Genomic DNA, 17,931 nt, shown 5'->3' with positions numbered 1-17,931 from the left:
GATTTGGTTTTCTGTTCTTGTGATAGTTTGCTAAGAATGATGGTTTCCAGCTGCATCCATGTCCCTACAAAGGACGCAAACTCATCCATTTTTATGGCTGCATAGTATTCCATGGTGTATATGTGCCACATTTTCTTAATCCAGTCTGTCACAGATGGACATTTGGGTTGATTCCAAGTCTTTGCTATTGTGAATAGTGCCGCAATAAACATACGTGTGCATGTGTCTTTATAGCAGCATGATTTATAATCCTCTAGAACTTAAAGTATTAAAAAAAAAATAGAAATACCATATGATCCAGCAATCCCTCCCACTGGGTATACATCCAAAGGAAATAAAATCAGTATATCAAAAAGAAAAAAACAAAAAAAGAGCGCAGATTTGGGAATTTCCCATTGACTTGTCCTGCGCTGGCTGCAAACATTTAAGCAATAGCTTCTGGTGCCGTTTGCTGTCGCCTGTATCATGAACATAATAGCTATGTTGATAGCATTTTCTGTTGTTATTTAGAACACACTTTTAAAACTCTAGTTTTTATTTATTTTTATTTATCGTCCAGTGGCCGGTTACTAGAATGTTTTTATTTTTTGCATGTTATAAATATTTTCTCTGTGGTTTGAACTTTCAAAACCGTGATTGATTTTCTACTCTCTGTTACAGAGTGTTTTTCTTTTCTACAAAGTCAAAAAAGTCATCCCTTGAAGGCACAGACAATGATCTTTTGAAATCAATGAAAACGATGGAAGGGCTCAATCCAGTAAACCAAAGATAACACAAAGACCAGGCTACGGAGGTGAGAGGTGTCTGGTGAGGGGGAATGGCTGAGTGAGGTAACACGGTTTCCTATGGACCCCAGTTTTATCTTTCCCATCAATTAGTATAATGGGAAAGTTCTTGTAGTGTTCGATGATGTCTTCTACTGAATCAAACTTCTGAAACACAGAAAAGAAAGTTAATGATTTTTAAAATATCTTTTGTGTCTGTAGGTTAAAATATAGCTAAGGTGCTTGATTTTGCACAGGGAAGAGGTGAACAAATTTAACAATTTTTTTATGGTAACCGTGTTTCAGGAAGTGGTTTTTTCTTTGTTTGTTTTTTTCTGAGACACTGTTTTGCTCTGTCACCCAGGCTGGAGCGCAGTGGCACAATCTCGGCTCACTGCAACCTCTGCCTCCCGGGTTCAAGCGATTCTCGTGCCTCAGCCTCCCAAGTAGCTGGGATTACAGGCATGCGCCACCACGCCCAGCTTATTTTTGTATTTTTAGTAGAGACAGGGTTTTGCCACGTTGGCCAGACTGGTCTGGAACTCCTGACCTCAGGTGACCCACCTGCCTAGGCCTCCCAAAGTGCTGGGATTACAGGCATGAGCCACCACACCCGACTAGAAGTAGTTTTTAAAAAGAATATGGCAAGCTTGAAGGATGAGCGATAAGAATGATAACAAGGGAGAAAAAATGTTCTTGAGACAACCAAAAGTGAGCCCTATGGCAGCCCTTTAAATTTCCTACACGGGGAGTTTTCCCTCTCTGGAATCAGATCACACTGGTCAAGTTCCATTCTGTTGTTATGACAACCTTTCTATCCTAAGCGACTCAGGTGGGTTAATTACACAGTAGTCAAGCCTTGTCATCTCTGTTGCCTCCCAAACCTCAACCTTAGCTCTGACCAGCAAAAATTTAGAAGATTCAGGCTCGAATGTAGTAAATTGGAGGGCAATGCCTGCAGTGAGCGTGCTCTCCAGTAACGAAGTCTAAGGAATTCTAGTATACATAGAAGGAACAGGGACAACCACAGGGCTGCTTAGCCAATTCAGCTGCCCTCCTTGAGCTGCTTGTGAAATAATGAGGTGGCTGCAGATTTCAGTGTTTCTAGATACACAGATAAAGTGTTATGGCAATTTAACAGAAAGTAAGATTATTTCAGGTTTAGGGAAATGGGGAAGTTCTTTGTCAAGGATGCAGACTTGAAATGGGCTATGTTATGGGTCATACCAGATAAGTAGACAGGAGGGTTTAAAGACATTAAAAGCAGAGAATGTACAGGGCCATGCATAAGGACAGGGTACTGAGAAGAGCATATATAGTATTTTTTTTTTCAATAGCTTTAGAGGTACAAGAGGTTTTTGGTTACATTGATGAATTGTATAGCGGTGAGGTCTGGGCTTTAGTGTACCCACCACCCAGATCATATACATTGTATTACCCAATAGGTGATTTTTCATTCCTTAGCCCCCTTCTCACCCTCTCCCTCTCTGAGTCTTCAATGGCCATTCTGCATATACAGTAATTCTGATTAGGTGAGTTTGGATGAGTGCCCGAAGGAGAGTATCAGGAGATAATTATGAAGAACTTGCTCAACCTGCCTCCCATGTTTCAAGACAACTTGGATCCTCCTTAGCAAGCCTGTGAGGTGAACAGGGCAGGGGGAATGATCTTCCCTAAAGAGGTAAGGGAATTTCAGCTCAGAGAAGTGGACTGCCTTACTCAGAGTCTCCCACGGCTAGGGAGGGGGAGACCAGGAATGAAGGCTCACTTTTCTGGATATTTCTTTTGATTTTTCAACTTTGCCTATAGCTTGTGACCTCTGATGCTCCAACAAACCAAGGTAGAGATGATGCAGCCTGAAGAAAGGGAGCCACCTCCGTGGGGGCTACTCTACCTCTGATTTGGTCTTGCCTACTCCTTCCTCTGCCCAGGGCATCCTAGGTGCAGAAATGTTGGAAGGCCTCAGGAATAGCCAACGGGGAATGAGACTGATCAGTTAGGGCCTCACAGGGATGACATTCTGTTGGGAGCTGGCAGAAAATAATTTCCTATGCAAACGAATAATTTCATTTAGAAATGTGTGCTGTGAAAATTGTCAATTGAGGCTTAAGAACCTCACCAGGTCACTCAGAGGCTTCCCTCGGGGCTGTTGGGAGGGAACATTATTTTTTGTTAGTGGCGCACTGAACAGAAAGCAACTAAAACGCTAAAAACATGTGACTTCCAAGGTCATCTCCTCCTTCCTACCGTTATGCCGGGAGCTGTGAAGAGCAAACAGACACCACACTGGGGACAAAAATGTGGGGAAAGAAATGTAGAGTGGGAATGTCTTGATGTTAACTAGTCCTTGGATCTAGTCCATTTCTGCCCTTTCTGATTACATTATAACAAATTTCCTTCTCTCCCGCCTGAGCTCATTTGAATTGGGGTTTCTCTTTTCACACCCAAAGAGTCCTGGTTCAGTCTGTAAGTCCCTTGTCCCTCTGAAACCTTTACTGGATCTGCAGCAGTTTCCAGTGAGATAGCCTATGTGTCAGTCTGACTTAGTGTGTTTGGTCTGTTAAAATACTAGGCCAGGCCTGGTGGCTCACGCCCGTAATCCCAGCATTTTGGGAGGCCAAGTCGGGCAGATCACTTAAGTTCAAGAGTTCAAGGCCAGCCTGGCCAACATAGTGAAACCCCATCTCTACCAAAAATATAAAAAATTAGCCAGGCATTGTGGTATGTGCCTATAATCCCAGCTACTTGGGAGGCTGAGGCAGGAGAATCGCTTGAGCCCAGGAGGCAGAGGTTGCAGTGAGCTGTGATGGTGTCACTGCACTCCAGCCTGGGAGATGGACTTCATCTCAAAAAACAAACAACAACAAAAAGTATTATAAACCTGGCAGCTTAGAAACAGCAGAAATTTATGTCTCACAGTTCTGGAGTCTGGGGAGTCCAAGATTGAGGCACTGGCAGATTCAGTATCTGGAGAGGCCCATTTTCTTGCCTTAATGCTGTGTCCTCACATGGTCCAAAGAGCAATGCACTCTTTTACACGGGAACGAATCCCATTTGTGAGGGCTCCACCTTCGAGACCGAATCACTTTCCAAAGTCCCCACCTCCTAACACCATCACCTTAGGGCTTAGGATTTCAACACATAAATTTTGGAGGAATACAAACATTCAGACTATGCCACCACCCATATTACGTATACAATAAATATGAGTTTCTACCTGATGCTAAGGTAAGGTACCTTCCCCATTGTCCAATGGGGAGATTAATTCCTACTACAGCAGGGTAATTGTAAGTAGAGGGCCTATGGAGCCTAAATGCCTGAGTTCAAAGCCTGGCTCTCCCAACCACTAGCAGTGTGACTGTCAGCAAGTTTCCTGCATTCTCTGTGCCTCAGTTATTCTACGAACAGTGATGGTAATGATAGGACCTAACGTTGAGGTTCACTGTGAGAATGGAACTGATGCATAAGCAATACAGCATTTAGAAGAAAGCGTGACACACAGTGAGAGCTCAGTACATGCTAGGCCTTACGATGAACTCCTCCCTTCTAGATTTGCCAAGAACATCATGGGAGAGCAATGAAATCACCAAGAAGTTTACAGATCACTACTGTAAGCCTTTAGGAAAAGAAGAATTTTCTGTATTTCATTTCTAATTTTAAACCAAGCACAAAGTTTTCTTTTTCTTTCTTCATGCTTGATAAAACAAAAAGTGAGTAACAATAACAACAAAAACTTTCCAGGTAGACCTCTTTCACAGAATTGGTTAAATCCACATTGATAAAAGGAAATCTTTCCTAGTGTTGGTCTTCAGAGGGAAGATGATTTATCTCTCCTATTCTCATTCCTGTTTTCTTTAAGATTGTCCCAGGCTGGGCTCGGGGGCTCACGTCTGTAATCCCAGCACTTTGGGAGGCCGAGGCAGGTGGATCATGAGGTCAGGAGTTCGAGAGTAGCCTGGCCAATATAATGAAACCCCATCTCTACTAAAAATACAAAAAACAAAATTAGCCGAGTGTAGTGGCGCATGCCTGTAGTCCCAGCTATTCAGGAGGCTGAAGCAGAAGAATCACTTGAACCCGGGAGCTAGAGGTTGCAGTGAGCTGTGATTGCGCCATTGCGCTCCAGCCTGGGTGACAGAGTGAGACTCAGTCTCAAAAAAAAAAAAAAGATTGTCCCCAAATAATACATTTGCTATTAATTGCTTTAAAACTCTGCTACATGGATGACATTTTATTAATTTTAACAGGTGGTAGGAAGCAAGACAGGTGCAGTTAGTCACATGGTCTTTCCTGTTTTTGTTTTTGTTTTTTTGTGTGTGAGATGGAGTCTCACTCTGCTGCCCAGTCTGGATTGCAGCAGCACGATCTCTGCTCACTGCAAACTCTGCCTCCTAAGTTCAAGCAATTCTCCTTCCTCAGCCTCCCAAGTAGCTGGGATTACAGGCATGTGCATTGGCGCCCAGCTAACTTTTTGTATTTTTAGTAGAGATGGGGTTTCACCTTATTGACCAGGTTGGTCTTGAACTCTTGACCTCAAGTGATCCACCCACCTCGGCCTCCTAAAGTGCTGGGATTACAGGCATGATCCACCGCGCCTGGCCTGGTCTTTTCTTATTATTGGTTTCTAATGATGGGGTCAAAACTGAAATATTGCCCTGAAGAGACTTTTAAAAAAGATTATACTTAAGCTCTTGCATATTGAATAATCTTTTCCAGGGGGACAAGCAATGTTTGCTAATATCAGATCTTAACATCTGTTTAAACCTTTTTTTTTTTTTTTTTTTGAGATGGAATCTCACTCTGTCACCAGGCTGGAGTAGAGTGGCATGATCTTGGCTCACTGCAACCTCCACCTTCCAGATTCAAGCGATTCTCCTGCTTCAGCCTCCCAAGTAGCTGGGACTATAGGCACGTGCCACCATGTCCAGCTACTTTTTGTATTTTTAGTAGAGACGGGGTTTCACCATGTTGGCCAGGCTGGTCTTGAGCTCCTGACCTCGTGATCCACCCACTTTGGCGTCCCCAAGTGCTGGGATTATAGGCGTGAGCCACCACGCCTGGCCCATTTGTTTAAACCTTTTGTGTTTATTGTATATATGAACTGTGGGCAATGTTTCCTTCCAGAAAAGTAAAGAAATCTGTTTGGGTACACATATGACAGTGAAAGAAGGAAAGGGGGAGAAAAGAGAAAGAGAAATGCCAAGCAAGCAGGAGGAGAAGGAAGCAGACAGGGAAGGTGTGAAAAAAACCTATGGGTTAATTGTCTCTGTTCTCTAGTCTTTAAAGTTTAGTTTATCATGTAAACATCTACAGTGATTTTTAGAAACGTGTAAACATTTGTAGAACAAAAAGGAAAGATCTGGAAATTGAAATTGAAATCTCGCTTCTTTGAGATTTCACAGAAGTGTTGACAAACATGACTTATAAAACTGAGATGCAGGGCTGATGTTTGGCAGCAGTTAAGCTCTGCAGTTTGTTTAAGGCAGGCGCCTCCTTGGCTGGCTTGGGCCGGTGTTCTACCAATCTCATTCTTGCTTAGGTGCCTACGGAGATCCGCACAGGTGAACAGGGTATTCGCTGGATGGCAGGGACTTGACATGACTCTTTCTGTGTTCCCAGAATGCAACACTGAGTCTGACATACTGTAGGCCTACAATTAATGCTTGGACAATAAATAAGTAAATGAGCAGCGGGTGCTGAATGATTCCCCCCAATATGTCCTTGTCCTAATCCCAGAATCTGGATTATGACCTTACATTGTAAAAGAGTTAATACTATTTTATATGGCATAACGCAGGATAAAGTTAAGGATCCTGAGAGGGGGTGCTTATCCGAGGTTATCCCAGTAGGCCCTAAAAGCAATCATGTGTTTCTTCATAAGATAGGAACAGTGGGAGATTTTGATCAGAGAAGAGAAGGTCACGTGACCATAGAGAGAGGAGGAGAGGGTCACGCGACCATAGAGAGGAGGAGGAGGTCACGTGACCATAGAGAGAGGAGGAGAGGGTCACGCGACCATAGAGAGGAGGAGGAGAGGGTCACACGACCATAGAGAGGAGGAGAAGGTCACGCGACCATAGAGGCTGAGACTGGAGTGACATGGCCGTAAACCAAGGAAGACAAGGATTGCTGGCAGCTGTGGAAAGCTGAAAGAGGCCAGGGGTGACTCTCCCCTGGAGTCTCCGGAAGGAGTGTGGCCCTGCTGATACCATGATGTTGGACTTCTGTCCTCCAGCACTGTGAAACAATACATTTCAGTTGTTTTAAACCGCGAAGTTTCTGGGGAAGTGGTACTTATGAAGCACCTGCCTCTATGTGTCTGCGAATATTTACATCAACTCATGTCACACTCAGAATAACTCCCAAGAGTTAGGCATTGCTGCATCATCTGTGTGGTTAAATTCAAAAGCGGCAAGATAGCTACAAAACTACATGAAATTAAAGTAATCTTTGAAGATGCTGTTTCTCCCGTTTTTCCTGCTGAGTTGGGTGAAGATGCTTTCTTTAATTGGACCCTGGCTAAAGTAGCGAGTTGTTGGCTTGTATTTAGCAGAGCCTTGCTAATCTTGTTTTAAAGAGGTGTGATTCTTCCTCAGCAAGACAAAAGGCTCAGGCTGTGAAAAGCATGAGGGAACTGAGTGAAATCCAGACCCTCTTTCTCTTACACATCTCCCTCAGAGGGAAGGCAGGAAGAAACCACCTGTGAATTGTCATTTTTTACCCACTCCCTGGCACACAGTAAGCTCCAAGTAAGTGTTAACTATTCTTTAACTGTGATTCAACCTGCAATGTTTTCAAATGGGTGGGGGATTGCTTGTATTTGCCAAGGTGTTATTTGAGTCTGTCTATGGAAGTGAGACGTGAGAATAGGGCCTGGAGGCAGGGAATCTAAGGACTTCCTAGAACCAAATCAAATGGAAACACTTCAGTTGTGACAGAATATATCCTTTCTGTTTACATAAGGCCTACACTGAGTAAATGACTTTGTAACTACTTCATCCTCTTTGTTTACATAGGATGAATACCAAGTAACCAATGGAAACCTCTAGCAGATATTTTAAACCGCAGAAAATATCTCGAGCCCCTGTGCCTGGGCCGCTCCCATCCTGTGGAGTGCACTTCCATTTTCAATAAATCTCTGTTTTTGTTGCTTCATTCTTTCCTTGCTTTGTTTGTGTGTTTTGCCAATTCTTGGCTCAAGATGCCAAGAAGCTGGATACCTTCAACTGGTAATGGAAGTCAATGTTTTGCAAAACATACTGCATCCCAGAATTGCCATTTACTAGCTGTGACTTTGGGCCAGATACTTAGCATTTCTGTGCCTCAGTGTCACAGTTTGTTAAATTGAAATATTGACAGCACCTACCCTAGAGGTTGGCTATGAGGATTCAATAGATCAAATTAGTTATTAATGGCTAACTGCACAGAATAGCTCTAGTGCATATAAAACCCTACCAAAACTCAGGATTCTGCCTTGGATTTCTTTCTCATTGCTTGATTTATGTATATATATTTATATTATTAGTGAATGCTTTCATTGATTCATTCTTTCACCTGTGGAAATGTACGTTCAACACATATGGAAAAAAAATAGGGAATGCAAAGGAGGAGAAAATTCCAGATGAACACAGAAAGGAGCTTCTTAAAACAGACATTTGGTTCTCTCAGGGTTCCTTGGTGACAGTAATTAGAGCAGTTCATCTGGAGGCAGAGGGTCTAATCTATGGCCTGCCATAGGAGATGCTCCTTATTTGCCGAGACAGTCAGTGAACCAGCTGACAGTCTGATTAAGCTATTAGGATATTATCACAGAGTCACTCTACTTCCTTTTCTTTATTAGCAGACCGAAGTAGGGCATGTTGGAAAAAAAAGCTGTAACTATCTCAGGTCTCAGTTTCCTCGCCAGTAAATGAGGTTCGTTAAGATGTCTTTTCCAGAGCTTTTTCAAGAACTCCATGTGAGAGCAAATTAAACAGCATTTGGCCCAAGGGCCTGGCACATGCAAAGGCACACCATGTCCACGTCCTCTATTCTCAAAGGAAAAAAATCCTTAAACCCAAGCATTTAAGAATTATATAATGCTTTCCTGGCCAGGCGTGGTGGCTCGTGTCTATAATCCCAGCACTTTGGGAGGCCAAGGTGGGTGGATCACCTGAGGTCAGGAGTTCCAGACCAGCCTGAGCAAAATGGAGACACCCCATCTCTACTAAAAATAGAAAATTAGCCAGGCATGGTGGCACATGCCTGTAATCCCAGCTACTCGGGAGGCTGAGGCAGGAGAATGGCTTGAACAAGGGAGGCAGAGGTTGCGGTGAGCCAAGATCATGCCACTGCACTCCAGCCTGGGCAACAAGAACAAGACCCTGTCTCAAAATAAATAAAGAAAGAAATAAGAATTATATAATGCTTTCCTAAAGATGAGAAATTCTATGAGCTGAGACAAGATATAGGAGGATCAAGGGACATTGAGCTGGAAACTCCATTACCATAGGTATCTTAGGGGGACTATATCCTACTTATTAAAATGACTCAGTAATAGTGATGAAAATATAATTAAAATTTATCATGGCCTTGATAGGTCCCAGGCACTAAGTGTTTTACATTTATTAACTTGTCAGTCCTCTCCACAAAATGAAGAACTGGCCACTTCTCTCTTTCGTGTTAACATAGCACTTTCTTTTTTTTTTTTTTTTTTTTTTTTTTGAGACGGAGTCTCGCTCTGTCACCCAAGCTGGAGTGCACTGGCCAGATCTCAGCTCACTGCAAGCTCCGCCTCCTGGGTTTACGCCATTCTCCTGCCTCAGCCTCCCGAGTAGCTGGGGCTACAGGCGCCCGCCACCTTGCCCAGCTAGTTTTTTGTATTTTTTAGTAGAGACGGGGTTTCGCCGTGTTAGCCAAGATGGTCTCGATCTCCTGACCTTGTGATCCGCCTGCCTCGGCCTCCCAAAGTTCTGGGATTACAGGCTTGAGCCACCACGCCCGGCCAACATAGCACTTTCTTAATGCGACTGTAACTGGTAGATTTATGTATTAATCTATGGATTCACTTATGCACTTGTTCATGTCACAGTGTTCCGGGCTGTAGCAAAGGGTGGTGAACTGACCCCATGGTCGCCTCACAGGTGCTAACTACTCCTCTCCGAGCCTCCAAAAAGTGCTGTGGGTGAGACACAGGATTTAAGCTGGAATCTTGATGCAGCCTGCACGTCGATTTCACACGTGTGCCTACCTGAAGCCTGTTGGCAGCCCTAACAATGTGCCCTATTTTGTTACTTGTTGAAAAACAATCGGTATCTGTGTGAAAGTTCTGGTTTTATCCTGTATTAGTTTGTCAAGGTTACCGTAACTAAGCACTACAGATGAGGCGGCTTAAACAACAGAAATGTCTTTCTTCGCAGTTCTCGAGGCTGAAGTCCCAAGACCAAGGTGTTGGAAGGCTGCTTTCCCCCACGACCTCTCTCTTCGGTTTGCAGATGGTCGTCCCTTCCCCGTGTCCTCACATGGTCGCCCCTCCGTGTGTCTCCTCTTGTCACAAGGACATCAGTCGTATTGGATTAGGACCCATCCCAATAACCTCATTTAACCTTAATTATCTCTTTCAAAGCCCTATCTTCAAATACAGTCACATTCTGGGCTACTGGGGGTTAGGACTTCAACGTGTGGGTTTTTTGGAGTGAGGGAGGCACGATTCAGCCCCTAACAATGCACACCCACAGATAAAACTGCAACCTGGAGATGCTAAACGGGAATCACTAAATTATTGAAGTCTAGGCTTTAAAATAACATTTACATTTGAGGAAATTAAAGCCCAGGGAAGTTAAGTCACTGGCCTGAGCTCACATCCTTAGAAATGGTGGCTCATAACTAACTTCGTTCCTTACTTCCTTTACCCCTTCCTTCATCAACAGAAGAGTTGCAAGAGCAGCTTCTCCTTCCCCCTTCCGTTACTGCCTGTGTGTCTTTGGCCATTTATTTAATTTTCTGAGCCTCAGTTTTCCTACACAGGAAAAATACATAGGAAATACATAGGAAAAATACATGGGAAAAATACATAGGAAAAATCATGACTCCAGAGAGTTGTTGAGGATCAAAATAAGATAATGCTGGCCAGGCACAGTGGCTCATGCCTGTAATCCCAGCACTTTGGGAGGCCAAGGCAGGCAGATCATCTGAAGTCAGGAGTTTGAGACCAGCCTGACCAACATGGTGAAACCCTATCTCTAGTAAAAAATATATAAAAATTAGCTGGGTTTGATGGTGCACGCCTGTAGTTCTGGCTACTCAGGAGGCTGAGGCAGGAGAATCACTTGAAACGGGAGGAGGAGGTTGTAGTGAACTGAGATCATGCCACTGTACTCCAGCCTGGGTGACAGTGTGACTCTGTCTCAAAATAATAATAATAGTAATGCAGATAGACTAGGCCTGGCATTACATATTCAGTGAAAATTTCCCCTTTCTTGTGGATTGATTTCTGTTATTCATGAATATTTTAATTGATTCATTCTTTTGCCCCCATCAGCAGATCTGTACTGAGGACAGGCATGCTCAACATAGCCCAAATGCTGTGGCTGGTTTCACATTCGTTTTGGGGACACAAATCTATAGATAAGGAATTCTGACAGACATCAGAAATGTCTGCAGTGGGCATTTCAGTGCTGAGGAGGGAAAGGAATTTGGCATTAGTGTATGCTCCTCTGGAGGCTTCCTGGAAGGCAGAGTTTAGATGTATCTTGTAGAATGAGTTTTCTTTAATAGGCAAGGCAGGGAGTGGGGGGTGCATGAAATGGTCAAAACTGGCCGCTGACCTGGTAGGCCAAAGTGTAAGATGTGCAGATATTTGTGGAAGGGGTGGGGAGGTCAGACTACATCCCCCTCCTTCAGGGCAGCATCCTCCTCCTCCAGGGCGACGTCCCCCAAACTCTTCCTTTATTTGTTGGGCTTAGCCTGAAACAGGGAGGCTGTTAAGTTATACCCACCTCATCTCCTCTGAGTCCTGTCCCCAGGGCAAACTGCTGATTCCTCTCCAGGAAGCGGATTTTTACATTGTAGACTTTGTTCCCATGAAACACAACCAAAACATAGGGCTCTTCCTTGGATTTTGTGGAACAATCTCGGACCAAGAAAGTACCATCCTGAAACAAAAAGAGTAACAGTCATCTTTTCAGGCATGCCAGCATTCTGCCCTTGTAATGGTGGCAACAATGATGTTTGCATGCATGAGATTCCCAGATGGATTTAGTTTTCGGTAAACCACTTTAATTCAGTAAGTTTGTACTGAGTGTCTGCATGTCTACGGGTTCTTGTCATTTTCTGAGATGTGTACCAGTTGGATCTTGACACTCTCTTCTTGAAAGTCTTTTATCAAGGCCAGGTGTGGTGGCTCACCCCTGTAATCCCAGCACTTTGGGAGGCCAAGGCAGGCGGATCACCTGAGGTCAGGAGTTTGAAACCAGCCTGGCCAACACGGAAAAACCCCATCTCTACTAAAAATACAACAATTAGCCAGGCGTGGTGGTGGTGCATGCCTGTAATCCCAGCTACTCAGGAGGCTGAGGCAGGAGAATCACTTGAACCTGGGAGGCAGAGATGGCAGTGAGCCGAAATCGTGCCACTACACTTCAGCCTGGGCAACAGAGCAGGACTCGGTTCCAAAACAAAACAAAAACAAAAAACAAAAACAAAAAAGAAAAAAGCTTTCATCATTTCCTACTGACCTGGGCATGAACTTAGCACGACCAACCTATCTTGCAGTTTGATCTCTCATTGCCCCTGCAGCTTTCTGCCTCTGGCTCCTGGCTCCAGCCAAGCCACCATTTCCCAAAGGCACCATCTGCTTTGGGGCTCCCAGATTTTGCATAATGTATTAGTCTGTTTTCACACTTCTATAAAGAAATACCTGAGATTGGGTAATTTATAAAGGAAAGAGGTTTAATTGACTCACAGTTCCACATGGCTGGGGAAGCCTCAGGAAACTTCTAATCACACGTAAGGCGAAGGGGAAGCAAGCTTGGACCTTCTCACATAGCAGCAGGAGAGAGCAGAGTGAGGAGTGAAGGGAGAGGAGCCCCTTATAGAACTATCATATCTCACGAGAACTCACTCACTAAAACAGCATGGGGGAAACTGCCCCCATGATCCAGTCACCGCCACCAGGTCTCTCCCTAGACACGTGGGATTATGGGGATTACAATTCAAGGTGAGATCTGTGTAGGGTCACAGCCAAACCATGCCACATGCGCTACTCCTTCTGCATGGAAAAGCCCTTCTCCTGCTCGCTTCTTGATGTATTCATCTCTCAATGTTCACATATTTCCTCTTCTGCCTGATGCTTGGGTATTATTCTAGAGATAGTGGGAGCCACAGCAGGCTTTGAACAGAGAAAGCTTTTACCTAATAAATTGGACTTCTGTGTGCAAAGATGTCTACGCAGGATTAGGGTTCCTGAAAGAGACATGGGGCTTCTAAGTCATGGATATCAAACTGAATGGAGAGGCCCTTTATGGGAGGAGGAATTGTAGCCTATGTTGAGGTGAGGGCAAGTACAGGGCAAGGAAGAGAAGACAGAAAAGGCCTGGAGATGTCTGAAAGATGACGGAAGAGCAGGAGATTCAGAGTGACAGAAGCCAAGAGGTGGAGACTGAGGGTTTCCAAAAGCAGGTCAACAGCGTCAAATGGTCCAAGAGCTGAGAACAGGACAATGATTAGAAATAATTTGTACATTCCAGGGAATAATTCAGAATGATACCAAGATCTGGTTGTAAAAGACTGAGAAATGGAGCAGTCCTCCTGAACATGAACACATCTACCAGGCTTAGTTTTGTAGTTACATTGTGTTATTTATATAATGAAAATGAAAAATCTGTAAGTGTAATTGTATGTATTGTATAGATGGTTATAAGTGATCTATGAAGAATAGAGGCCGGGTGTGGTGCCTGACGCCTGTATTCCCAACACTTGGGAGGCCCAGGCAGGTGGATCACTTGAGGTCAGGAGTTCGAGACCAGCCTGACCAACATGGGGAAACCTCATCTCTACTAAAAATACAAAAATCAGCCAGGCATAGTAGCATGTGCCTGTTATCCCAGCTACTCCAGAGGCTGAGGCAGGAGAATCGCTTGAACCCAGGAGGCGGAGGTTGCAGTGAGCTGAGATCTCACCACTGCATTCCATCCTGGGTGACAGAGTGAGACCCTGTCTCAAAAAAAAAAAGCATGCTAAATATAGATAATATATGTAGTGATTTATAGCTATAATAATAAATTATGATATATAATTCTCTATATTTTATAATGGCTATATATAATTATATATTTCTATAATGAATGCTTATAGATATATAATAATGGTAATACTATATAATACAACATAGCAATACTTTAAGTATACAAAATTTATAAATAATATTGTAACATGATAGTGATGTTATGATGATACTGGTAGATAAGGTGCATTGAGAATTGTCAAGCACTTTGCACACATTGTTTCATTTAGAGGATTTTTTTTTTTTTTTTTTGCAATGGAGTCTCGCTCTGTTGCCCAGGCTGGAGTGCAGTGGCGTGATCTCAGCTCACTGCAACCTCCGCCTCCAGGGTTCAAGTGATTCTTCTGCCTCAGCCTCTTGAGTAGCTGGGATAATAGGCACCCGCCACCACACCCGGCTAATTTTTGTCTTTTTTGTAGAGACGGGATTTCACCATGTTGGCCAGGCTGGTCTCAAACTCCTGATCTTGTGATCTGCCCACCTCAGCCTCCCAAAGTGCTGGGATTATAGGTGTGAGCCACCATGCCTGGCTCATTTACAGGTTCTTTTTTTTTTTTTTTTTTTTTTTTTTTTTGAGACGGAGTCTTGCTCTGTCGCCCAGGCTGGAGTGCAATGGTGCGATCTCGGCTCACAGCAAGCTCTGCCTCCCAGGTTCATGCCATTCTCCTGCCTCAGCCTCCCAAGTAGCTGGGACTACAGGGGCCCGCCACCACACCCGGTTAATTTTTTTGTATTTTTAGTAGAAACGGGGTTTCACTGTGTTAGCCAGGATGGTCTTGATCTTCTGACCTAGTGATCTACCCGCCTCGGCTTCCCAAAGTGCTGGGATTACAGGCGTGAGCCACTGCACCCAGCCTATTTACAGGTTCTTTACATAAACATTGATGGAAAATTTTTATTCCTATTTTACAAGCAAAGGAATAAAGGTCTAAAGGCTTAAGTGAACCCCCTAAAGCATCACAGTTACTAAATGGAATACTGAAAAGCCAAGCCAAATCCTCACCCTTTAAATACACAAGCCTCTGACTGTATAAAATAGGATGGCAGAATTTTCTGGAACTTGTCCTCCCTAAAATGTTTAGTCATAACTGAAGCCTTAATGTTCAAGCCCAGAGCACTGCCAAAGATCAGAAGGAGAGAAGAGGCCAAAACTCACAGCCAATTTTTGGGTTTATCCTCTTAAACTCTGAAATGATTTGTCAAAATAAATCTGAGTAATTCTGAAATTTAAAATATATTATCTTTCATAAATGGGAAACACATTTTGACAGAACTGAGACAAACAGAAAAGTAGACTATGAAAAGGAAAATATGAAGTCATTTAACTGAGATTTTATTTTCTTAAAATTAAAATAAGTTATACGTATAAGTTGCTATGGTATAAGTTTCTCGGGAAGAGGCAGAAGCAGGCACACAGATAGAGAGGAAGGGAGCATTTGCTGAGCGCCCAAATGCTGCCGGAAGAGCATCAGGTCACATGCATATTGCTTTTCCAGCACAATCCACACACGGGATTCTGGAAGGAGGTCTACTAAGACTAGTTCTTCTGATGGAAAACAGGCTCTGTGAGTGCAGTGGTGCACTGGGCATGGATTAGCCAAGAACGACAGCCAGGGTTGGAATCTACCATCACCAGGTTCGCCACTCTACCAAGGCATAGCCAGATTCCCTGGAAGGAGGAAAGGAGGGTCCTCAAGGAGCTGCATCAGCCAACCACCCAGGGCTCTTCACCCGGGCTGTGAAAAGAACTGTGAGGGCTACTAGAGTCAGCTGGGATTTTGTGAAAAGAGCACTGATCTTGAATGCATGTTCTGTCAGTTTCTCTACTTTGTGACCAACATATTGGCTTAGCCTCAGTTTCCTCATCTAGGAAATGGGATATTCCATTTCTTCCGTGTATGTTCAAGATACTTTGTAAGCAATGGTATCATTTCCTACTGCTGCTATAACACATTACCATGAAATTAGTGATGTAAAACAGAAATGTATTCTCTTAGAGTTCTGGAGGTCAGAAGTCTAATATGAGTCTTGCTGGGTTAAAATCAATAGGAGAGACTTTGTTTCCATGACTTTTCCAGTTTCTGGAGGCCAAAAAGATCCCTGGCTTGTGGCTCTCCTGTTCATCTGACCTCTACTTTCATTATCATGTCCCTTCTCTGACTCTGAAACTCCTGGTTCCCTCTTACAAGGACTTTTGTGATTATATTGAACCCACCCAGATAATACATAGTTACTTCCCCTTCTCAACATCCTTACCTTCACATCTGCAGAGTCCCCTTTTCTATGAAGGTGACATATTCATAGGTTCTGGGGATTAGGATGTGAACATCTTTGGAGTGGGCATGATTCCGTTTACCATAGCAACTTATACATATCGTTTATTTAATTTTACAACATCAATTCTGAGAGCTAGGTTTTATGAAAATGTATTGTAGCCCTATCATTTATTCACTAATTAACTAATTCATTCATGTTTGGGTTACCTCTTTCAACAATGACCATTGTACTCATTAGCTGGGGATAGGTTTTGATGTTGCATCAGTCTTGAGACACTTCCTATAACTTCTAAGCAATCTCATAGTTCTCTGAACATAGTCATTGTTTGATAATCATTTGCTCTTTGGGATGATGGTTGTGGTAGTCATTTGACCTGATGACAAGTATTCCAGTTCTTTTCTACTTTCAGCCACATGTAGCTTTGTACTTCCTCACCATCTTCGAAGTTAAGTTTGGTCACGTGACTTCCTTTGGTCAAAAATGTGTAAGCGGAAGTAAACTATGTTACTTCTGAGAGGATGTATTACGAGTCAGAGTGTGAGGGTAGAAGCACACCATTGAGATGGAGCCCCGGCAGCCTGGGTTTATCCACCCAAACCCATCCTGAACATGGTTTGCAAGCAAAAGTAAAGTTTCATTATGTTAAGCAACTGAGATCTTGGGGTTGTTACTGCAGCGTAACCTACCATATCCTCATTTTTGCAGCCTTCACTATCCCTGCTCCTTTCTCGAAGAAGTCAGACATAAAGACCCTGCAGTACCTTGGGCAAACCTTGATTAAGGAGATAAACCTTGACGAAAGCAGAAGGAAGCCCCTTCTATTGTGACCTCTATAGTCCAGTATCCATATTTCATCTTCTAAATAGTTCCTTAGGGTTGATTGTACTATGTTTCATTTTACAAATGAATAAATTTACATGGGAAGTTACTTAGAAACTTGAGAAAGCCACACAGCTGATAATTAGCACAACCAAGCCTCGGGCCTGAAACTCTCCCATGTTTTTTGTTTTTGAGACAAAGTCTTGCTCTGTGGCCCAGGCTGGAGTGCAGTGGCACGATCTCAGCTCACGTTAACCTCTGCCTGCCGGCTTCAAGTGATTCTTCTGTCTCAGCCTCCCCATTAGCTGGGAATACAGGCACCCACCACCATGCCTGGCCAATTTTTGTATTTTTAGTAGAGACGGGGTTTCACCACATTGGCCAGGCTGGTCTTGAACTCCTGACCTCAGGTGATCCACCTGCCTCGGCCTCCAAAGTGCCGAGATTACAGGCATGAAATGCCGCGTCTGGTCCTCTTCATGTTTTTTTTGTTTTTATTTTTTTATTTAATTTAGTTAATTAATTAATTAATTTCTGAGACAGCATCTCACTCCATTGCCCAGGCTGGAGTGCAGCAGCACAATCTTGGCTCACTGCAACCTCCGCCTCCAAGGTTCAAGCGATTCTCGTGTCTCTGCCTCCTGGGTAGCTGGGATTACAGGTGCCTGCCACCACGCCTGGCTAATTTTTGTATTTTTAGTAGAGGCAGGGTTTCGCCATATTGACCGGGCTGATCTCGAACTCTTGACTTCAGATGATCCACCCACCTCGGCCTCCCAAAGTGCTGGGATTATAGGTGTGAACCACTGT

At 43.7% G+C, this 17,931-nt stretch overlaps 1 protein-coding gene across 2 annotated transcripts in view; it reads right to left on the bottom strand.

Annotated features, from left to right (window-relative positions):
• Positions 1-528: 528 nt before the first annotated feature.
• The window catches only part of CLNK (cytokine dependent hematopoietic cell linker), a 239,013-nt gene continuing 221,610 nt past the window's right edge, over positions 529-17,931 (bottom strand). Inside the window, exons 18-19 of one of the 2 annotated variants that reach the window (XM_010357596.1) lie at positions 11,741-11,896; positions 529-932 (exon numbers count right to left, since the gene is read on the bottom strand). In XM_010357596.1, the coding sequence (XP_010355898.1) occupies positions 786-932; positions 11,741-11,896 (303 nt within the window). In that variant the 3' untranslated portion in view covers positions 529-785. The remainder of the gene's footprint in view (positions 933-11,740; positions 11,897-17,931) is intronic. The other variant, XM_030917832.1, reaches the window with a different exon arrangement.

Source organism: Rhinopithecus roxellana, chromosome 2 (assembly GCF_007565055.1).
Source record: "Rhinopithecus roxellana isolate Shanxi Qingling chromosome 2, ASM756505v1, whole genome shotgun sequence".
Lineage (NCBI taxonomy): Eukaryota > Metazoa > Chordata > Mammalia > Primates > Cercopithecidae > Rhinopithecus > Rhinopithecus roxellana.
This window is presented reverse-complemented; position numbering and strand designations above follow the sequence as displayed.